The following is a 24,258-nucleotide window of genomic DNA, read 5'->3' on the forward strand; positions in this document are numbered from 1 at the left end:
TTCCTACAAACCTTCATCGGAACTCGTTCAGCACACACCTAGTGACAGTGACGAGCATATATTTGCTGTACATTACGCTGCGATCCTGTCGAACGGTAACATGCCAATTGCTCGGTTATTTCTGAAAGAAAAATATTAATTCTTGTACAATTCTTTACAAATGCTTTAGTAAGCGTAATGAGCCAGCAATAAATTTTTCATACATTTTGTCAATATGTGCAACCATAGAGGGTTACCATTACAGTGGTAAACGTTCAATACATCAATAATAGGTAAACAAAGCACATTTATTAAGTGTTCCGTCAAGGTGCTGTCACAAATATTCATCGTTCCGTTTAGTTGACGGTGTCAATAAAGAACAAAACAAAGAAAGAACGAATCGCCAATTCTTTGAAACTGGCTCAAATCGAGGCCTAAGTTTTGAATGCTAGTTAGTCCGTTGCGCTTTGTGGGAAGGACTCTAAAATTATCTGATATTTCTGCGCTTTTTTTAGCTAAGTAATTGAACAACTAATCCATGTTCACCTGTCTAACTACCTAACAAAATTGAACCTATCTCATCCGAACCAATTTTTCTTTAGACAAGGATGTTCGGCAAACCTAGCCCTCATTTACTATATAGAAAAATGTAAACTAGAAATTCACAAGGGTAACTTTGTTGGTTCGGTTTTCGATCAACAGTTACGCACAGCATCGCATTTTGCTTAAAGTAGGTGTCGGTCAGATGTACTTACTCGTTGGGAATGCCATAGTTTTCTTTTTACGAGTAAGATGCACTTCTTCAATGAATAAAAATATTTGATGATGATGATGCTTAAGGCTTAAGCGCCATGCTAGTGGTAATGAATATGTCGTGTTCTGATGGGCTCTGTGAATTTAATGTGACTTGGCTGTAGAGGGGCCTAAAAGAGTTTGTGTAAATTGCACAAAAATTACCCGTAATAAAATTATGGCAATGTATAAAAACATGTACTATGATCACTAAAATACATTAAAAAGAATGATGCATTATATAAAATATGCGAGAGACTAAAATTGTCTAAGAGCACTACTGCCTCGCCAGAGCCCTTGAAACGCAAGGGCCGAGAGGCATGTGCTATACAAAATAGCTATCACAGCGGCATCCTCTGGAGAGAGGAGACGCTATGAACGTATAGGGCTAATTACATGTAACACGTACAACATCTTTCAGGAAGTCTAGGACTGCGTTAGTGTCAAAGAGTGGTTCTGGGCCGAGTAACACTACAGGATGAAGGCCCCGCATCTCCCACATGTTGGGGGCTCATTTCCAGTAAGTAAAACGTTATGCGTGCCAAAAGTGTGTCCTATTCTTAGACGACAGAATAGGACATCTCTCCGGCGTGATTTTGTTACAGGAGGCCAGAAACCTAATTGTGGCTTTATTACATGCAGCTTATTATTTGTTTCCAGGTCCCACAAGCGTTGCCAGTAGTTTCGCAGTTTCCTTCTTAAGAAAGGCTTCAGGTCTGCGACGGGGACTGTAGCGGTAGAATTAACAGTGTGTGATGCAATTGATGTGGCCATTTGGTCCGCTAAAACGTTACCCTGGATGCCCCTATGTCCAGGCACCCAGCATATTATCACATGCTGGTTAGATACAAATGCTTTACTTAGGACGGAATAGAGTTCAATGAATATAGGATTTTTGTGCTTACAGAACGATATCAAAGACTTCACAACACTTAGGGAGTCCGTCTATATAATTGATTTTTTGAGTTTTGATTTCCGTATATGCTTCACGGTCGAGAGTATTGCGTAGGCCTCAGCCGTGAAGACACTAGTTTCCGGATGCAGTAAATCGGATTCCGAGAAGGATGGACCGATGGCTGCATAGGACACCCCGTCGCGTGATTTCGATGCATCTGTGTAGAACTCAATGCGGGAGTATTTCTACTGGAGTTCCCGGATATGCATTTGGATTTCAATCTCTGGAACATGCTTTGTGACTTCCACGAAAGATATATCACATTGTATGAGCTGCCACTCCCAAGGAGGTAGCAGCTTGGCTGGATGCATTAGGGGAAGCTCGAGGAGTGGAACGTGCATTTCTTCACTAAGCTCCCTCACACGCAGCGAGAAAGGCTGTCTTACGGAGGGACGATTGCGAAAGAGTGTAACATATGTCATGTCATTAATGGTATTAAAACAGGGATGTTGTGGATTTGAGTGGACATTAAGAAAATATGTTTGGCTGATGTATGTTCTCTGCAGATGAAGTGACCACTCATTTTATTCTACATATAAACTTTGTATGGGACTCGTTCTGAAAGCGCCAGTGGCCAGTCGGATTCCTAGATGGTGGACCGGATCTAGCATCTTTAGCGCGCTCGGGGCTGCAGAATGATAGATCAGGGCACCATAGTCTAGTCGTGATCGAATGAGGCTCTTATAGATATTCATTAAACACTTTCTGTCACTACCCCATGTAGTCGGGGATAGAAGTTTGATAATGTTCATTGTTTTCAGACATTTTTCTTTAAGATATTTAATGTGGGGGACGAAAGTGAGTCTGTGGTCAAGTATGACACCTAGAAATTTGTGTTCTTTGTTTACAGGTATCTGTTGTCCACGCAGTTCTATGCAAGGATCTGGGATAAGTCCTCTCTTTCTTGTGAAAAGAACACCAGAGCTTTTGTTAGGATTGATCCTAAATTTATTCCTCTCTGCCCAGGTTGACACTTTGTTCAGGCCATGCTGTACCTGTCTCTCGCAGACTCCGACGTTACAAGATTTGAAAGCTATTTGAATGTCGTCTACGTAGGCAGAGTAAACGATGGCGGGTGGTAGTGAAGCACGAAGCGTGTTCATCTTCACGATAAAGAGCGTGCAGCTGAGCACGCCTCCTTGGGGTACACCCGTTTCTTGCGTAAAAGGACGTGAGAGTGCATTTCCAACTTTTACCCGGAAGGTACGATTTGACAGATAGCTTTCTATTATATTAAACATATTACTGTGGATGCCCATTTATGATAGGTCTCTTAAGATTCCGTAACGCCACGTTGTGTGATACGCCTTTTCCATATCGAGAAATATCGATAGGAAGAACTGTCTATGTACAAATGCGTACCGGATATTCCCTTCAACACGTACGAGATGATCGGTTGTGGAGCGCCCTTCTCGGAAGCCGCATTGATAAAGATCAAGCGTTTTGCTCTGTTCAAGGAAATGAATGAGTCGCCGATTTATAATTTTTCAAACACCCTACAAATGCAACTTGTGAGGGCTATCGGGCGGTAACTTGCCACTGAGGAAGGGTCTTTGCCTTGTTTCAAAACAGGGACCACAATGGCTTCCTTCCACGCGGTTGGAAGGTGTCCTGCATCCCAGACGGTGTTGAAAAGTGTGAGTAGTGTAAGTTGCGTGTCATTGTGTAAGTTTTTGAGCATTTCATACATGATTCTATCAGATCCTGGTGCGGAACTCTTGCATGCGCTCAAGGCCGCTTTCAACTCGGCAGCACTAAAAGGGCAATTGTACGGTTCATTCTGTCGGCATTTATTGATGAGTGGCTTGCATTCTTGTATTTGTTTATATTTCAGGAATGATTGCGAATAATGATTTGAGCTTGATACACTCTCAAAGTGCTCCCCAAGTGAGTCGGCCTGATCTTTCAGTGTATCGCCCTGTGTATTTACTAGAGGGAGTGAATATGTTTGCTGCCCTCTAATCCTATTAACCCTGTTCCAGGCTTTGGCCTCATCTCTAAACGAGTTAATACTCGATAAAAACTTGTGCCAACTTTCTCTTCTGGCCTGCCGGCGCGTTCTCCTACCTTGGGATTTTATTTTTTTTAAGTTGACAAGATTCTCAGCGGTGGGAGAAGCTCGCAGCAACCCCCACGCCTTGTTCTGATTCTTACGGGCGGTCCGACATTCGCTGTTCCACCACCGTACACGTGGTTTGCATGCCAAACCACTTACTTCGGATATGCATTTTGATGCGGCATCTATTATGAATGCTGTAAGATAATCCACAGCAGCATCAATTTCTAAAGAAGACAGGTCAGCCCATGAGATGCTAGAGAGAGTTAGAAATTTCTGCCAGTCAGCTTTGTCTATCTTCCACCTAGGAGCTTGTGGAGGATATTCGTTTTCTTTAGATGTTCTTATCAGTATGGGGAAGTGGTCGCTCCCGTAAGGATTGTTCATAACTTCCCATTCGAGTTCAGGCAGTATACACGGGGAGACTAGGCTGAGGTCAATTGATGAAAATGTTCTGTTGGCGAGAGAATAATATGTGGGTGCCTTCTTATTCAGCAGGTATGCACCAGAAGAGAAGAGGGACTCTTCAACAAGACAACCTCGCGCATCTATACGAGAGTCGCCCCACAGGCTGTTGTGCACATTGAAATCCCCAAGTACAACGTAAGGTTCTGGCAATTCATCTATGAAGGACTGAAATTCATGTTTGCTTAGTTTGTAGTGTGGGGGTACATAAATCGAACAAATGGTGACGAGTTTATTTAAAAGAGCAGCTCGAACCGCCACTGCTTCAAGGGGCGTTTGTAGCTGTAAACGCTGACAGGAAATATTTTTATGAATAAAAATGGCAACACCGCCTGATGATACGACAGCATCATCGCGATCTTTGCGGAACTTGACATACTGTCGGAGAAAGTCTGTGTGTTGTCGTTTTAGATGTGTTTCCTGTAGACACAGCACTTTTGGGTTGTGTTTTTGGATAAGCTCTTGCACGTCATCAAGGTTCCTAAAAAGACCTCTGACGTTCCAGTGAATAATTTGTGTCGCCATTTTGAAAGTAAATAAGTGCTGTGTGTATGGAAAGGGAGGTGATGCCTTAAGTTACAGAGCTCTTTCGAGGCCCTGTAACGGGGGTTCTGCTCTTTCTGGAGCGTTCGAGCGAGCCTCGCCGCTCCTTAGGCGCTTGGTGCGCCTAGAGGATAGGTGCAGTGTCCATTGCCTCTTGTGAGGCGCCGGACACGTGCTCTTGCGAGCGAGAATTTACCAGCGAGGGCCCTGCCTTAGAGGGCAAGACCCCTGCACCCACCAGCCCGGAGGTCGATGGGGCTCCCTGGGGGATTTGGCTGCGCCGGCTGTTGCCAGCGCTGGAAGGGGCCGCGGAGGTTGGGGCAGCCTCGGCTGCGCTCACGTTCGGGGTCGGTGGCCCCGTCTGGTGGGTTGACGGAGCAGCGCTAGCTGCAACCGCCGCGAGGGCAGATGGCGTGACTGCCGACTCGCTGGTTGTAGGTCGGACAGCCGCCGGAGGCCGTTGTGACGCTGCCCCCTTACGCGCCACATCGGCAAAGCTGCTCTTAGACAGGTATGACACCCGCCTACGTGCCTCTTTGAAAGATACGTTTTCTTTGACTTTGATTGTCATAATCTCCTTTTTTTTTCCATGACGGGCAGGACCGCGAGTATGCGGCATGCTCGCCATCACAGTTGACACAATGTGGAGTGTTCTGGCATGTTTCGGAGGAATGTTCAGTGTCACTACACTTGGCACATGTCAGCCGGCCTCGACAGTTCTGTGAACTGCGGCCGAACCTTTGGCACTTAAAGCATCTGAGAGGATTGGGCACGTATGGCCTAACACGAAGTTTGATATAACCGGCCTCGATGGACTCGGGGAGGACACTTGAGCCGAAAGTGAGTATCAGGTGTAATGTTTGGATTTCTTTTCCATCTCGCCTCATCTTAATTCTTTTGACATTTATAACATTCTCTTCGCTGAAGCCCTCCAAGAGCTCAGCCTCAGTGAGCTCCAGCAAATCATCGTCCGAGACAACGCCGCGTGAGGTATTCGTCGTGCGGTGCGGGGTTACTACTACTTGGGTCTCCCCAAATGATACTAGCTGAGGCAGTTTCTCAAATTGCTTTTGATCGCGGAGCTCCAAGAGGAGGTCACCGCTAGCCATCCTCGACACCTTATATCCTGGACCAAAAACTTCGGTAAGAGACTTAGATACAAGGAACGGGGAGATTGTTCGCACTTGTTTAGCTGGTTTTTCTGCGTGGATCACATGAAAACGGGGAAAATTGTGGACTTGGCGTCCGAAAAACTGAAAAACTTCTTCGGTGCGCCCTCGTTTAGGTAGTTTAGGAAAAGCATGTTCCATCAGTAATGTTGGGTTTTCTGCCGCGATGCCGACCACCCACCATGGAGCCCAACAGGGGGACGTGACAGAAGTTCCTGCTGGAGAAACCCTGCCAACGCCAGCCGTACATCGCTGCTATAACCAAATACAGCATAACCAAGGCTGGCTAGCTACACAAGGTTAACCCTTGCCGCCGGGAAACTAGGAAGTGAGGAGAAGTGATGAGAAGACAGGAAAGATGAAAAAGGCGAGAGAGAAAGACGAAGATTGGAGAGGAGGACAGGAAAAGGCGACTGCCGATTTCCCCCGGGTGGGTCAGTCCGGGGGTGCCGTCTACGTGAAGCCGAGGCCAAAGGGGTGTGTTGCCGCCGCCGAGGGGCCGTAAAGGTCCAAACACCCGGCAATGGCTCAACCCCCAGGATCCCCTTTTCCCCGGACACGGCTAAGCCGCGCACGGCTACACGCGGGAGGGTCCAACCCTCGTGTGCTCGGGTACGTGGTGTCGCAACACACCAAACGCCTGCTTACGCAGACGCCCCTGCGGGGATAAAAACATTTGTTCTCAAGTCATCAAGATCCCATGCCGTCAAACAATTTTCAAGTTTTCTGTTCTTTTTCTTTTTTTTCCTTACGCTCTTTAATTGTGCATTCTAGGAGAGCTCTAGATTCGGTACCGGTATAGTGAGTGAAGAGACTTTTCTAAAATTATGAAAATGTGGAAGGCAGCATTGCCAGGCAGTGATTCTAAGTTTTCGCCGTGTGTCCTCTTTTGAGCACTGCTATGAAACACAATTTCCGTTGTCTTGCGAACGTACGAGTGACTGATCTGTTGATGATACGTGATAAGGAGCCGCGTGTGGAGGCATGGTAAATTTGTGTCGTAGTCTTTTGCGGCTGAGGCGGCTGCAAAACTTACCGGTTGCGGCTACTTATTCCTAATAAGCGGAAATATTATAATTCAACGATGCAGAGCAATAACGCTAAATTAATGATTTAGCCACGTAGGTAAAAATATACTAAAGCAGGAAAAAGCTCACTTGCGGGCACCCTTCAGTGATCCTATGCTCGAGTAGCGCTGAGCCTGCGTCTGATTGGCGCAGTACATGCCCATCCAGGTGATGGTCCAGCCAAAAACCATGGTCCACACCGTGTAGGTCTCGTATGGGCTTACGCTGAAGCTGTAAAAGAGGAGTCATGATGTATGATAGAAATCATCCAGGCTCAGACACCACGCCTCATTTTTTTTTTCTTCCCTAGCAACAACCAATAAATTGGTAACTGCTGTTTTCGCAGCTTGATCTACAACGGGCCGTCCGACGTGGACGCGGCCCGCCTCGGCCTGAAAAGACCGGGCTTCGGGACACTAATAAAGTTTTGTGAATGAATGAAATGCCAGATGCGATGGTAGATGGTAGACGGCAGTTACCGCTAAGAGAGCGTTTTTCGGCAATAGAGGACAATGTTAAAAACTTCGCACCAAATATAACAAGTGATGACTCGGTCCGGAAGCAACGACACGAGTATTCGCATAAAAGAGCTTTATGGTGCCGAGTGCTAGCTCCAGAATTTCGCTGTTCTAAAATTCGTTTATTCATCCAAATTTTGTCGTTATCTCGGAATGTATGGCTTTAAAGTTCTCGAATATTTGGTGGATGTGCTCTCTAGAGACCTAGCAGGTATATTTATTCGGCTCTACATCATTAACTGCCAACAAAGGACGTACAGGTAAAATCTAAGCCTTCATGTAAGAGCCATCGTATGGCAAGGATTTTCGCCGACAGGCACATACGTTGCTTTAACATACATTACGGCGAGTGTATATACATATCGCTGCTTCACGGCTGTGCGTGACATGTGACCTGCAATACAGTACTCATCACCCGGGACACGGCAAGCAAGGAATCGCCACTTGCGCAGGATCTGCTGAAGGCCTGCCGACTTCACAGATGAGACAGAGGTTCAGTTTTTCGCCTTCAATGCACGACAGACAGCCTCGATGACGTATTATCCGCCATAGAATATATCTAAGAGCATCAAAAGGCGGCTTTACTTGAAGCGCCGTGGGAACAGCGTAGAGGAATCAAAGGCCGGGCAGATGGCGAAGAAGCAACATTTGATTAGTGATATTGAGGAGTAGCTGATAGTTAAATATTGTTTTTCACATGTTCGTGAGGTGTCTCAGAAAAATTCTTTGAAGAAAGGTTATTCCACTACGGTACAGTAGCCGAGCCAGTTCTCTACCAACGCATCTAGTGCTGCAACATTCATAGATCATCTATGGTCAAAATATCTGTGAGCATCATATCAATAATTCAAGCCCCGTATTTCAATCATCACATCCACATTGACTCACTTATTGAATATTAGGCGGCCTCCATCACTTGCGATCTGCCACATAGCGCCGAAGCCTCCTAAGTGATGCAGACCCTGAAACAAAAATGGTGGGACGTTTAGAATAAGTTTGGATAAAGGAGACTTGTAAATACCATAAGCTACGCAGCACTGATGCGCATTCCTGCACTGCCTTGCCCTAATGACAGTCGAGTTCAGAACTAAAATACAAAGTAAGGCCCCACCGTCGTCTCCTTCCTGTGCATACTGTACCAGCAGTATTACAACGAACCCACGTTGTCACACCCGCTAATAAATTTCCTATACATAAAACTTTCCCAAACTTGCTTCGATCACCACGTTCTGCTCACAGTTGCTGATTCAGACTGTGCCTTCATATGCAGTTTACCAAAGACCGGCAATGGTCCCAGGAAGAAGTAAACGCGCAGTGAGGTTTTTTGTACAGCCAGCCACCACCTGTGGTCCTTCTTATACAGAGCCTTGGAGATTCCGCTTACCGGCGACTCCGTATCGACAATCGTTCGCAGCCTACGACACTCCTACGGTAAGACGTGCTCAATTGGCTGCAGCATGTTCTTTTTGGGTGAACTGTGCGCGACGAGAGCATACAACACCTCTTCGCTTTCGCATTCCGTCCCTTCGACAGCGAACGTTCCTGGTGTGTGGACGGGAGATCCTTTGCAAACCCTTCATGCTCTTTTTTGCCACATTGATATGGCAGACGGAACCAGGGGCGTAGCCAGGGGGGGGGGGGCTTATGGGGCTTCAGCCCCCCCCCCCCCCCCGAAATGCTTTCGCGCTGTCCATGCACCGCCGACCAAAGCAACCCCCGGCGCAGATAATCATTCTGGATTTTGTCTAGAACGTATTTTTCACGCTCGAAAAGCCATTTCACCGCAAAAATTGCGAACTCGGGCAGGATTTCACGGCAACGCCCATGCACCGGTAGTCACATAACGCAAGCAGCCCCATTCGAACACTAAGTTTCAAGGACGTTTTGACGGCGAACGGGCTCGCCGCGGTATCTCGCGGAGGCCGCGGAATCTACACTCTTATCATGGAATCTACGGAGCGCGTGGATGTCAATTCCGAAACATTAAGGGTATGAAGTTCTCATAAACTTTTGATGTGAAAGGTGCATTGACATTTCCAAATGTGTGCTTTAAATTTTCAATTTCGGAACTTTGTAAGTTTAATGTTCCCGTAAATATTTGACGCCAAAGGTGCATTAACTTTTCCAAAGTCGCACATCGGGCCATACAAGGAGACTTGCCAAATCAACACACTATCAGACAAGTTGACAAAGCCCGCAGCGAGGCCCGATGAGACGAAGCGTTGTGGTGGTTCATTCGTGCCGTCGTGTCACATAAAAAATATCAATATTTTTTTTAACCTGCGCCGAAACATCCAGTGAAGACACTAAAGCCAGCCAAGGTAACTACGTTTTTATTTATTTTTTCTGCTATTACTTTTAATCACGAGGACACGTTGAGCCTCTTCAATTTTTTTGTTCTCGCTCCCCTACCCGGGGGCTGCCAGAGCCAGCCAAAGCGCATGCGCTTTTCCTCGTGTTGCCCCGACAACCGCGCGGCGCACTTCGGTGCGCCTTCGGTTTTCTCTGACCGAGTGCATTTTCGCCTGGCAGAGTTTTGGGCGCTTTCTAGCTAGCAGACGAGAAAACGAAACAATGGTCGCTCGCCGCCATCAATGTGGGGACTCGACGGATTGCACCGTGTTCGCTTGGGCGCAACCTCTCCAGAAAGTCTTGTCTCGCCAGTGTAGGATACCGAGCAGTATTCACATGGTTCTTGGTGGACCAAGCGTCTCGTGTTTTTTTCGATATTCCTTTAATAGCCACATTAGTTACCCAAAGTAGGCATTCAATACTTTCCTTCGCGTATTTTTTTTCATTACGGTTCCCCTGCCCCACAAAAGGAAAAAAAAAATATTGCGGCGCAGCGAATCGTCGCATGGTGAAAGTTCTATTTTGTAACTTATTTTGCGGAAAGTAATTAACCATTGGACGCTTCAGCTGCCGGATGTTCATTATATTATTGCGATAGCAATTATATGGAGACTCTAGGCGCATTCCTGCCGTCGCCGTCGCCCTCATGTTCCGCATAAAGTCTAAGGGCGATAACATCGTGACCTCGCGCCGCATGCTGTATGTGCGAGTGAAAGCGTGTGTGTGTGTGAAGGGGGGGGGGGGAATGGTTGAGCCGATTGATGGTGACTCAGTCTTGTGTGCGCAAAGGATAAAAGCGGGTAGCAAGCGCGCCGCGCCTTCCGTCGCGCGTGATACATCGGAGGGAGTGCATGGAATTGGGGCGAGATCTAGGATTCTGTGAATCTGTGATTGCGCAACATGTTTATTTGCCTTGTTTGACCCATTGTATACCATGACTTTTTCTTAGGTACGTAGATTTATTGGAGACTTATACGTATACGTATGTTTAGATATCTTGTTGCGAGGTTTTGTGTATACGTGCAGTTAACTTTGTTTCCAGTGGCAATTTTTCGCCCTTTATCAAGCTGTATCTTAGCATTTGTATATTCCATTGTATCTTCGCATTTCTAACGTACGAGGGCGAGTCAAATGAAAGTGAGCCTACCCACCCCGCGCAATGATGGTTCTGTTCATTAGCTGCAAGGCTTGGGCGTAGCACGCAGGCATCTCTAATTTACAAAAGTGGCACGCAGGTGTGAGCATAAATGTTCTTTAATGCGCTCATACACTTGGTTGAACATGGTTGCGTGACGTAATGGACGCTCCAGAGGTTGAGCAGCGTGGTGCCGTGAACTTTTTGACAGCTGAAGGTGTTTCCCGAAAAGAAATTACTCATCGTATGGCTGCCGTGTAGATTGAACATTGCATTGCATTGGCCACTGTGAAGCGTTAGAACAAACGGTTCAAAGAAAGACGTGAAAGTTGCAAAGACGATCCCAGACTGGGACAAAGCCATCGTGCAATCACCCCTAACAAAATTTCAAAGGTTGATGAGCTGATGACACAAGAACGGAGGATAAGCATCGATGAACTGGCAGAGCGTGTGAACATCAGTCACGGTTGGGTTCGCCATCACCGTTCACGCCGTAATTCATGAACATCTCGGTTATCGGCTCTTGTGTGCGCAATGGATGCCCAAGATTTTGAATCTCCGCCAGAATACGGAGAAGTTCGGCGCTGCCTTTACTCATCTGATCTGGTATTACAATAAGGGTGACGATTTCTTTTCTGCAAGTGTGATCGAGGACGAACCATGGTGCTACTACTATGAGCCTGAAACACGACGGCAAAGCTTACAATGGAAACACTTGAATTCACCACCCCCCAAAGAAAGCAAAGGCCATCATTTCCGCCGGGAAGGTGTTGTTGGCTTTTATTTTTCGACCGTCAGGGGCCATCACTGGTAGAATTTACTGAAACGCCGGATCGGCTGCGTGTCGCAATCAAGAACAAACTACGTGAAAAATTGACGAATGGGTTCATCTTGTTCCACGACAATGTCCATCTCCAAGTCGCTATGTGGTTAATATAAAACTGGCGAAGTTCAAGTGGGAAATGCTGCAATATGCACCGCACAACTCAGATCTGTCGCCTTGCGACTTCCACATTTTCGGGCAACCGAAAAAACAGCTCATGGGAACCAGATTCGTCTCGGACGATGACGTGAAAGTCAGTTGCAGACCTTTTGAAGCAACAACCCAAGGAGCCTTATGAGACGGGAATTACGCGACTCGTTAGTCAATGAAACAAATGTTTAAATGTCTAAATGCTCATGGAGGCTACTTTAAATAAAGTGCCCCGTTTTTCATATATTTGCATTGGCTCACTTTCATTTGACTCGCCCTCGTATATTCTGCAGAACTCCTGCTTTCTATACGTGGTCTCTGTTGCGACTATAATTTGGGTGCAATTACTCACCATACACGACCGGTGACATCTGCTGCTGCGTAATACATTGGAACAAATGGCAGCGTCATCGAGATTTTTCACTGGCCGTTGCATAGGTACAAGAATGTAAACAAGGATCTTGAATGATAAAGTGTCATTAAGATATTTGTCCTCAACTTGTTCATTTCATGGCCTTTACATTTTTCATATCAGCGGCATGCACTGCTTTGCTGGCTTCGAACTGATGTAGTTCTAAAGTTCGTGTGATATTTTTCTTACTTATTAAATAGACAAAATACATAGAAGCATTGACATCAGTGATGTTGGGCACAATTTTTGGCACATACGAGTACATTCTTTTATGAAAAAATACATATTTTACTTGTATTGACAGTGCGTAGCGTTCAACAATTCGTTTGCAGCATATTTGGCAATGGCAATTCAGTTATTATTCGTGTATTTGATCCCTAGGCAAATTGTTTAAGAGGAAGCTTTAGCTCGGGTCCAACTCCGACGCGGCCTATTCAGATACATGTAAAACGCAGAAACGGTTTTCTGAGATAACTCCTGAATCGCTTTTAATAAAATTTCTTGCATTTGAGACAGCATGTTAAATTATAGAGTCTGTTGGAAGCGGAATTTCGATTTAGGACCTGAACTTTGTTTAATATATTTTGAAAAATTCGAAAGTACGAAAAAAATAGAAGCACGAAGTTTAAATATTAATAGCTCTGCATCAAGAACCGATATCGTGGTTCTGTAAATGGCATCCATTACACCATTCAAAGCGGGGAAATTCAATATGTCAATTTGTATCTTACGTGAATTCGTTATGATATGTACATGGGTTCTGCAAGAGCCGTATTTCCATAATACCTAATTTTTTGAGACTCATTTGTAACATATCAATCTTGTCCGCTGTAGACGTACTATTATGTGCAATTCACGGAATTGTGATATCAATTTTCATTGCTGATTTACAGATTTATAAACTTCATTGTTTCGCTTTCTAAAACTTTTCGATTTGTGCCACTTTTCAATAAAATATTGACGACATAAATCGAAAATTCGAAACAAACAGGCACTATAATTTAAGTTTTTCATTTAAATGCAACAAATCTAATCAAATTTGATGCAGTGGTTGCCGAGAAAAACGAATTTTTCTTCTACGTGTATTTAGATAGGAGCATCCAACCTAATTTTCCCTCTTAGGAGGAGGCCGAGCTGCAATGTGAGCCCCCCCCCCCCCCCCCCCGAACGAAATTTCTGGCTACGCCACTGGACGGAACTGCTATGTTGGCACGATGCCGCTCCATGCGCCTCTTTGCATCTGTTGCGCAAAAAGACTATGATTAGTAATTCTTCCTTCAGTGTCTTCATTGCAGCTGTTGGTGTACCATGTTAACGACGACACCTTCAGTCCGCGCGTAAGAATCCCGCATGCCACGAGCGTCTTGATTCGCTTTCTCAGAAACTATGGCGAAGTCTTCAGCTTCCTCACGGGTGAATTTCTTACGGGCGAGTAAGCACCGTGCGTTTCGTTGTCCCGGATATCGCAAACAACGTGGTACAGCAGCATACAGTCCAGAGTGCTCCCGAAGTTACAGGTCACGGTCAGTCTGCTTAGTTACGCAGTGTAGTTCCAGACGCTTTCCAGCTCTTCCTGTCTTCGCACAAGAAAGCAATAACTTGCTGCTGTTTCGTTTTTCTTAGAGTTTAAATGCTCCTCCAGGCATTTTACAACGTCGTCATACGCCAGGGAGTTGATGGAGCCTGTTCGCTGGAGTCTTTGCAAGACCCGGACGACAGCCCGGTCGCTCAGCGATGAAACCAGCACGGCATGACGTTTTCCAGCATCTGTCGTTCCGCTACCTTCAAAGCAGGCTTCTCGCGTGACACCATAAGTGGTCCAGGTGCCTGTAGTGCCGTCGAAAGCAGGAGGTCGACGCGCTATTCCTACGGTCTCAGTGACGAGGTGCGCCCAACCATAATCCCATCCTCGTCGCCACTGTTTGTATCTTTAGGAAGCACGGAAAGCATGACACTTGATAGTGTGAAGAGGAATAAATGTTTATTGAAAAGGCTGCACTAGTGATTTTATAACCTGACCATGCGGCCGGAGCATGCGCGATTACAAAGCGTGCAGGCGCGCACTATTATAGGGGTGTGTATGTGCCGATCTCTGATACATTGTTGCTTACCCCGAGTCGCAGAAGGAGCTGCCTGTACGCGTGGTGGGGTAGCCCCAGCGCTGCCTTTGGTGCATTGCAGAAGAGGATGCTCTTCTGGTTCCTCTCGATTCCACTAAGTTCATGGTCGAGGGATATGGTACGTTATTCTGCTGATTATGACGGCTTGTACGATTTGGAATGCATCTTTTTCTTGGAGTCCTTGACACCTGTTTGTAATGCGCTTTGTCGTAGGTGTTATTTGTGTAAATCGGTGGCGCAGCGAGTGTAGGATACGTGTGGCCTTGTCATTGTATTGCATGTGAAGGCCTATCACGCGGAGTCTACCCTGAGATTCAGGTTTCGATTAAAGTACACTTTGACATCCTGTGGTACATCGGCCTTATTGCGTTTTTTTTTAACTCTGTGTAAGTCGTGGAGAGCCTTACCTGAAGGATGGCAGAGGCTGCGGCACAACCGCCGGCTTAAACAATGAATCACACGGATCACACTAAAGGCGGAACAATACGCCCCCATACTCTCTGAGAGTATGGTGGCCAGTTGTTCGCAGAGAGTTGTATTTCTCCTATATGAATACAACTCTCTAAGAACAGTTGGCACATCCTTTGCCACCGTCTTAACAGCACGTACGCTGAGCACAAGTGAAGCTGGTCCCTCTTCCGAACACAACTCAATCCAACGCACACCAAAATATCCGCTGGAAATATCATATTATTACGGACAAAGAAGCAAAGCAAACATTTGGCATGAAGCACTTCAAGTATTGCCAATTAACCGAATGAGAAAGCCACAGAAATTTCATGGCGCACACAAAACGTTTTGCTGTATACCAAAGCGTGTGCAGGCAGGCCTATTGAGGGCTTTCACTTCCATCTGAAGTGCAGCGTGCTACTCACAGTTGCAATGACCATGATGTAGGCGACATATATGAGGACAACTTGGACGACGTCTGTCCACACCACTGCTTTAATACCGCCCTGCAAGAAATCATGAGTATGAAAATAAGATAAAAATTTACAAAAGAATAACGTAGACAGCGTTGACAGAATAAAACACATGGAATACCGCTAGCAAAAGAATAGGCGCATTTTCACCCGAAAGACTAAGCATTGATTGCGATAGAAAATTAGTGGACAGCTATACGAAGTAATAATAGTAGTTTTATCGGCCGTATATACCTGTAAACATAGGTATATTAATTAACAAGCATGATGTCAAGCGCGCACGAGCAAACATGACCACATCTGACTCGATGACCGCAGAAACTCACTGTCACAACGCTGGCGTGAGGAAACGCGGCAGCAGCAGCGATCGAAGTGACTTTCGTGCTGTCTACCGCTTCAACGAAAAGTGAGCGCCGAGAACACGCAGTACGCACAAAACTACGAGCCGCCAATGCAGGCCGCCAATGCAGTAACTTTGCCCCCAACCCAGATCACTCTCAAGAAACGGCCGGGCGACGTGCGCAGCCGCCACACATGCAGTCGCAACGGAAATAGAATGACCCCTCCCGTCTATCCCCTCCCCCGGGTACCTCGCAGCGTTGGGTGTCTCGCGCACGACGGCAGATGGTCCACTTTCTGCCCACTGTCCTCTCTTTAGCGCGGGGGATATTCAGCGGTGATCGTCGGCTCCTGTCGCACGACATCACTCGCACATACAGCATACGGCGCGCTGCGATGGTGTTATCGTCCTTGAACTATATACAAAACCTCACGGCGACGGCAACGGCGACGGCATAAATGCGCTTGGAGTGTCCATGTCAATGAAATAGCAACATTAAGTATGTTTTCTTTTATGCAGCATAGAACAAATACTATAGGCGGCCAACGAAAACGCCCCATCACATTCTCTGCAAACAGGCACTCCACAGCTCAATGTTGCACTTATGCAAGGGCTCGCCGATGTACGTTAAGCGATCTGGGTAAATGTATCTATCTTCCGTATGTTACTACGTGGTCTTTTTAACATGGCAATTATCACGCTTATAGGGAAATGATTAAAACAAAGGTTTCGATTGTGCTTTTATCCGACGGCCTGCTCCAGAGCCACCTTTAATTAGTAGCGGCAAGAACATTGAAGCATAATAATTATATTCGATAATACCCAGCGATATGCCAGAACTAAACAGAAAAAGGCGGTGGTGGGGGTGGTGGGGGTGGGGTGTAGCAACAGGAAGGCTTAGCCTGGTGACTAAGGTAGGCTATTGTTCCGCCAGAGCATCTCTCATAACATCACTATCGTGTTTCACCACACGTCCATCAGACCATCCTTTCCTAAGAATCCTATAAGGAGAGGTCAAGTTTCTTTGCGGTCTCTAAATGGTTCTTCGGGGAACCCAAGGTGTTGCAGACACGTATGGGGAAGGACATCTTGTTGCAGATTTTTCAGGAGAGCAGCCCTCTCGTCTCGGAATTTTGGGCACGAACACAGAAAGCGTTCAAGGTCAACTGTCTCGTCGCATATGGTACAGTTCGGAGAATTGTTGCGCCCCCTTCTTAATAACAATGCTGGTGTACTAACGGTCCTGTCCTTATTAGATGTAGAAGTGAGGCTTGCTCTCTACGAAATATCTTGGTTACACATGACGTTTGTGGTGGAACCCAAAGTGACCCCAAGGGATTTCGAATGTCAGATTTCTTAACTTTATTGCTCTTTGGACCCTTGACTTAGGGAGGATGATGGAGCGCTGCGCATGCCAGAGCATGCATTTTTTCGTGGCCAGCAATGCCAATGTGGGAGGTAATCCATTAAAACTTCACCGTGAAGCCGTTGTTGCCATGTTCTTTCTCGAGAGCTAGTGATTTACGTGGGAACTTGATGGACGGTAGGCCACGGTGGTGTTGCTGCAACGCGGCCTTTGAGTCCACAAGGAGGACCACATTTTGGGGAGGCAATGTGTTTAGTTTGCACAGAGCAGCAGCTATTGCCACGCCTTCAACGACTGTCGACGAAGCTATACAGTCCATACGGCCAAACCACGCATATCTCAAAGGGGGACGTAGAATACAGCTGCACAGTGATCTTCGTCTATTTTGACACAGCCATCCTTGTATACTTGGAGGTTATTCGAGTAACTCATGTTCATGTGTTCCAGAATTAGTGACTTGACTTCTGAAGTTGGAATGAAGCTCTGTGACTGCAGTCGTATTACACTTAAGTTGCATGTCAAAGCAGCTTAATCCTAAGACTCGAAGCGTGTTCAGGTCTGCATAAAAGTCTGAGCGTGGCCTGTTACCTACACGTCTTAAGAGGGCTCTGCCGCGCGAAGACTCACTCAGACGTAGTAGTTGGCCCATGAGAGTCTGGGAAGCCTGAAGTCGCAGAGGTCGTGACTCAGTTGTGTAGAGAACTTTTTTGTTAGATGCTGGCAGAGGGATTGCCAAGAACAGCCGAAGACCTTTTCTGTGTAAAGTTTCTAAGCGGTCGTATTGGTTACCTGAGGGTGAGTGACATCAGAGCTAGCTGGCATAGGATCCGACTTGCAACCAACGCTGTAAGTAGCCGTAGCATCGTCATTGGGTGGTCGCCCCAGCGTATGCTAGTAACTTGCATGAGCACATGAAGCCTCTATGACGATGCTGCCGCAACGTGGTCAGCAGCGCAGCGCAGTGTAGCTCGTGGTCCAAGGTAATGCAAAGAAATCAAGCACTGGGGACCTGTCGAATCTGATACCCGTTAAAATTCAGGTTTTTCAAGTCTGTAGATTTGTTTTTAGTTCCAGGAAATAGCATGAATGATGATTTCCCTTCTGATAGTGATAATCCAAGCGTTGTCAAATAGCCTGGAATGGCCTGAGCTATTTGTGCGAGATGACGATGCTGGTAGCCGGAGACCCATGTGCAGATATCATCGACATATAGTAAAAGCTCGTTAATTCGAACCGCAAGGGTAAGCCGCTTCAGTTCGAATTAACGAAAGTTCGAACTAACGAGAGTGAAGGAGAGCAACGGTACACTGCGATTTGGAAGCAGTAGGGCATGTCAGAAAGTTATGGCGTTTGCCGCGGGCACACGCCATCTTCAAGTCGAAGCTCTGGGCCCGACTGTGCCCCACCACCGATGTCCACCGAAACGAACGTTAGCCGAGGCTTAACACCATCACAATGAATCGCGACGGCCGATACCTCCTAATCTGAAAACAGAGGTGCTCAACCGATGAAGACTGTCGAGACAAAGACGCTGAACATGTGAAGGTGGCGAAGGCCCTGATTCGTTGGTTCTTGATTGCAAGCGCAGCTGCGACGTACTTGATTCGCTGTGTTTTGCCGCTTGCCATGCCGTCTGCGCACAACATTAGCAACTGTACAAGATTTGTAAAGCTTCCGGAATTCGCCACGGGCAAGAAGTCTCGGAGGTTACGTAGAACGGAGAGGCGGCAGCCACCGCTGCCTTCTGACTGACCCCGCGCAGGTTAGATTTTTTTCCGATTTTGCCTTCTCTCGCCGTTCTCTCCGTTTCGGAGGCAATACAGCCTTGTGTGTACAGGCAGTAGGCGTGTTTCTCTGGCCGTGTGCCAGGCGAGCGTAGTTCGAATTATCCGTAAGGGAACCTTCTCGCGTTCGAATTAACGGACTTTTTTATACATAGACTTCTGTGGAGCTTGGCCGGACCAAATCGTACAGTTCGAATTATCCATAAATTCGAATTATTGAAGTTCGAATTAACGAGCTTTCACTGTATAGACATCTTCGCGGATGTTCGACGGTTTAGTGCTCTTGAGAGATTCGTCATGGCGATGCTAAATAATAAAGCAGATAGAACACTCCCCTGTGGTACGCCATGAAATATACAAATTTCCTCGCTCCAAATGTCGCCAAGACAAACTCTGATCCCACTAAAAAAAAATCACAAAAGATATTCAAGAAAATAGGTAAGCATGTCCATATTAGTACATTCCCCTTGTTCTGGATTAATTCCTCACTCAATCGTGAGGTGTGGACATGTCCTTTTTACGGTTTGGCCAGTGAAAGTCTTGAAGCACCAGAAAGTGCATCTCGTATGCCATTACGGGGCTGATTCGGAGACGCCAAGTAACTGCACGAGGTGCCTTGTCTCCTTCAAAGGTAAGTAGGGAAAAGACGGGGAATGCGGGAGATGGAAATTCAAGACGATGAGCAAAACGTGAACAACGTGAATACAGGAGCGAACGTTTCGACAAATCCGCTTGTCGAAACGCCGGCTTCTTCATTCGCCTTGTTTACGTTTTGCTCATCGTCTCAAAGGTAACTAGACATGCGCCTGCTTTGCCCATGAGTCGTTCTAAAACTATGCGAAGTGTCTGGGCATGGATGTCTTACATCAGGGTGTCATTGATTTCAGTGATATTGACTACGCGGATAACATTTAGGCAAGTGCCTTGTCAGTAATTTTAGCGTGCAGTCCCCGGGATAGAGTTCCCGTTGCCATGGCTGAGTTGTTTCATGTATACTAGCCGCTCGGCGTGCCGTTCCTAGTAAGTGATCAGCAGTAAAGTGTTAGTGTCCTTCAGAATGCGGGGATGCGTGTTCGGCTTCTTTTGACTCGGCTGCGCTAGTCAAAACTTTCCGTTTTTCCGTGAAGTGTTCCCGGAGCGATAAAGTCAACGGGAAAACTCAGTGCCATTCCACTCTGTGAAGAAGGATGAACAGCGAAGCTGTATAATGTGAGCCCCTAATGGCGAGCAGCATCTCCGCCGCAGGTCGGCCAGACATTGCACTATCCTCAGGAGGGGACCATGTATGGGGAGTTTTGTGTCTACACACGGACACGATCCTGCGGAACTAGCCCTTCACAGCTTCGCTGTAAAATTGGTTACGTCTTTGTGTTTCCTATTTAATAAATAATTAATGACGATGACGAACGCGGGAGCAGCGTCACGAGGGCGTTCGCGCAGTAGCACCTAGGTGCGTCAACGATCCAGCTGTGGAAGAAGACGACGATGATGTAGCCAATCCTGATTACGATAGTTTTGTGTCGACACATGGACACGATCCTGGGGGAACTAGCCTTTAACAGCTTCGCTGTAAAAGACAAGGTTCCGCGTAAAGATACATTTTTCTTTTTTTCTTTTTTTTTACGACTACAGCTTCCTATATGGTGATGTACTATCGGGAAACAAGTCTGCTTTTTAAACGAACTAGGAGACCAGAGAGCAAACGTCATGCACGAGATACGACATTAAAATCATAAAGCAAATCAACATCCATGGGGCAGGGCATAACGTTCAATTGACCTTATTTATACGCGGTAAATTGGTTGATGGAAAAAAAGCACGTAGCATTCGGTGATGTTAGTGCCACGCAGCCCTCAAAAGCTCTTTTGACACCTGCAATCGTTTCGCCGGCGCTGCTATTATCTCCCTGCCAGCTGCTAAATGTCATGCTCAACATTTGGGATCTAAACGTACTGACAAGCAATTAGGTCCGCATTATAAATGCCTGCACCGTACTTTTTTGTGTGTGTGTGCATAAAATGTTAACTAGAACACCGATGTAGTTAGTCTCATATATAAGCTGTTCCAGCAGGAATTAGCCAAGCTTTTACAAAAGAAGGATTGAAAAAAAAACGGCGCAAGGTACGATCATAAGAACCACAACGTTCGGTCGTCAGAAGTCTAACGGCCGAATGGCATAGGTCTAATAATCCTACCTTGCACTGGGACATTTTTTGTTTTGCTTTGAACAGCGTAGCTAAATGTTAGTTGAGACACACGTTATATCAGTGTCGGCTTACTTAGCATTCATTTTCAGTGAAATATGACTGCTGAGTACAATGCTGTAATGCAACAGTACAATTTCCTTAACGAATGATATTATGCTGAGACGAAAAAAGAGATAAATTACAAAAAAATCGAAAACCACGCAAGGACATCAAATAAAGGTTACTAGATAATCAGCTTCACGGGATTCTTGCCACATTTCTCCTGGTGCAGTTTCAGCAAACAGTGAGGAAGCATACACATATATATAATTTTTAAAAAAAAGAGATAGAGGTTAAAAAGCATTTGTATAAACAAACAAGATATGCGCAATTACAGTAGCGTGTACTAACCAAACTTCTCGAAAAAATATACGAAATTGACACAATATATCACACTTTACAGCGTTCATTAGAATGGTGCTAGTCACAACATTTCTATAAAGAATTGAGTGCATTATCGGTACTGGTTTGTCTGAATTACCTATTTACATTGTTGCTTAAGGTTTGCAATTTCGCAATCGCTCAGTGAGCACAGGTAATTCACGCACTCCGCGTTTAAAACACAGAGGATGATTACCGCCAACAAGAATAGGTTCTAAAAATATTATCATGACAAAATATTGTCAACACCTCCATGGCATTGCACTTAAACATCCCTATAGCATTTGACACTTCCCTTATCGACATTGACACGAAATGTGAAAGCGTTAAAAGACATGTAAAAGTAATCCGTAATCTGGTTGCCGCAATCGTTATAACGGTGAGAGTATGGCACTTACTATTGACGTGTAGAATGTGCAGACGGCACCATTCAAGAGTATGGAAGACCACACCGGGAAACCGGTCACTGCAGGATAAGTATTCAAGAAAATAAAAAGCAGTTCCATTTAGAACTACGCACTCCCCATGCCATGAAGACACCGTTCATAGGATGACAATTCTGTTTGTCCTGATCACTATGTGAATTAAGCCGATGCTAAACTATTTTCTGGGCAAGTCGCTCTTTGGCACTTAACATTGCAACTTCCTTAAGGCTACAGGTACAGCAAAGTGGACCATTACATCAGCTTAGCATATTTCAATATTTTGGCAAGGTCTATCGCCACACTGCATTTTATTGTGAAACGTTGTTCATCACTTGCCGAGACGTCATTCTGAACTGCCTCACGTAAATCATGAAGACAATGAATTAAGCAAGATGTCGGAAGTATCAATCCAATATACATTTGTCTACAGTAGACTCCAATCAGACAGACCAAACAGGTCAGGATTTATACATAATAACGACCACAATAAACTGCATGTTATACTAGTGACAATTGAAATCACACATATCAAAACTGCTTATATCAGCTGACGCAATAATGTGCATTTTAAAGATATCGCGACGAAACAGCGAAAGAACACAAGTATTTCCCAACAAGTATATCAGCCGACAAAACTTTGCTTTGTTACAGTTAAACACAATATGAGGGACTAAAGACACAATAACAATATAAAGAGCAATACACAATAACATGCGTTCACGTACAACATTGAACTACGTACAATAGCAGCAACACAAGAACATTTTGGAGTTTGCTCTGAAAAAAAAGCACTGATAGCGATAGCAAAATATTACACAACTCCACGAAGTACGGTTCGTAGTATGATCAGCCAGTAAACATTGAGTTGCTAATAAAATAAGCATGTATGTTATCACGCGCACACAGAAAAATATGCATGGGACCCCCTCGATGACCGCGACTACTCTCTCTCACAACGCTAGCGCGACGAAGAGCGCCAAGAGAGTAGAGTGAACGGCACTGTGGTCTCTCCTCACTAAGCGTCTCTGAAACTTCACATTACGCGACCTGCAACTCTAAACGCGAGCGCAAGCAGTGCGCTTCCAGCCACGAGCGATCTCGGCTCGCCAAACTGTGGCGCTCGCTGGATAATTGAGAGTTTTAGCGTTTCCGGAATTTCGCAAAATGCTGGCGTAAATTTTCAGTGCAAATAGGCATACAATTACCCCACTGCAGAAAATTTGTGTCATCAGTGAATTAGAATGCACTTGGTAACTGCAATATTAGCTATGTGTTTGTCTGGTTAATTTCTGCTTCCATAGATGGCTTGCGTTGACGGCCCGGCTCACGCGGTGTTCCGCCCGTTTACCGGAGTACGGGACTCGCTGAAACTTTATAATAGCTCGAAGATACAGCGCACGACCGGGCTAGAAGCGCAGAGTCGTGCTCAGCTCCTCTTGTCCCTGCCTCCACCATTGGTCGTGTTTCAGACTAGAATGCTTCATCCTCACCTTCGCAAGCTTCCCCTAACACCTACAGCATATGGAGTAAGGGCGCTAGAGGAGCTTATCGCGCTTGCCTTTATAAGAAAACTCACGGCGATGGCGATGGCGACGGGGTAATTTCGCATTGGGTGTCCCTGTAATTTCTGTGCGGCAATAATAAATGCAGCAAAATAAGCAATTCAGCATCTACCAACAGCTACAAAAGAAAGGTTCAAACATTTTAGCACAGATGCTGTCCCGAAATCAAAGTGATGGTAATGGTGTGCTACGTATGCGCTATTTCGTAAGACGGCAGCGCGCAGACAGTGAAGAATATCTGAGGAAGCTACGTTTAAAGAAAAACTGGCAGGAATTTTCGAATCATGTAAGAAGCCTAGCTCAGGATTGGATAACTAAAATACAGAGGAGGTGCTGTGCAAACTTTTACTGTTGAAGGACAAGTGGGGATGTCACGAGAAGCTCGCCAGAATTTTCGTTGTTGATACTGAAATTAAAAATAAAAACAGCATCAATACCGATATCAGGAAATGAGCCATGACCTAACGCGCGCCTCCACGGCGTAACCTGGGCACTATCGGAGGCCACGCTGGTGAATAACGTTCATACTGCGGCAGCCCTGGAATGCCGCGATGAGGCCTTTAATAGAGGAATACTTTCACACTACTGTGGACTCGCAGTGGTCGCTGGTTCTCCAGGCATGGCTAAGTCAGCCAGTTTAAGTGCCCTCGCTGCGCTGCAAAAACCTCGGAGGCGGTGTGCGAGGACTTACTCCA

The 24,258-nt window shown here is 45.9% G+C and overlaps 1 protein-coding gene across 1 annotated transcript in view; it reads right to left on the reverse strand.

Moving 5' to 3' along the window:
• Positions 1-24,258, reverse strand: part of LOC139059951 (sodium-coupled monocarboxylate transporter 1-like) — a 95,755-nt gene that overhangs the window by 24,095 nt on the left and 47,402 nt on the right. The window contains exons 6-9 of the mRNA XM_070538597.1: positions 21,975-22,042; positions 15,412-15,492; positions 8,433-8,506; positions 7,117-7,257 (exon numbers count right to left, since the gene is read on the reverse strand). Of these exons, the coding sequence (XP_070394698.1) occupies positions 7,117-7,257; positions 8,433-8,506; positions 15,412-15,492; positions 21,975-22,042 (364 nt within the window). The remainder of the gene's footprint in view (positions 1-7,116; positions 7,258-8,432; positions 8,507-15,411; positions 15,493-21,974; positions 22,043-24,258) is intronic.

Source organism: Dermacentor albipictus, chromosome 5 (assembly GCF_038994185.2).
Source record: "Dermacentor albipictus isolate Rhodes 1998 colony chromosome 5, USDA_Dalb.pri_finalv2, whole genome shotgun sequence".
Classification (NCBI taxonomy): Eukaryota; Metazoa; Arthropoda; class Arachnida; order Ixodida; family Ixodidae; genus Dermacentor; species Dermacentor albipictus.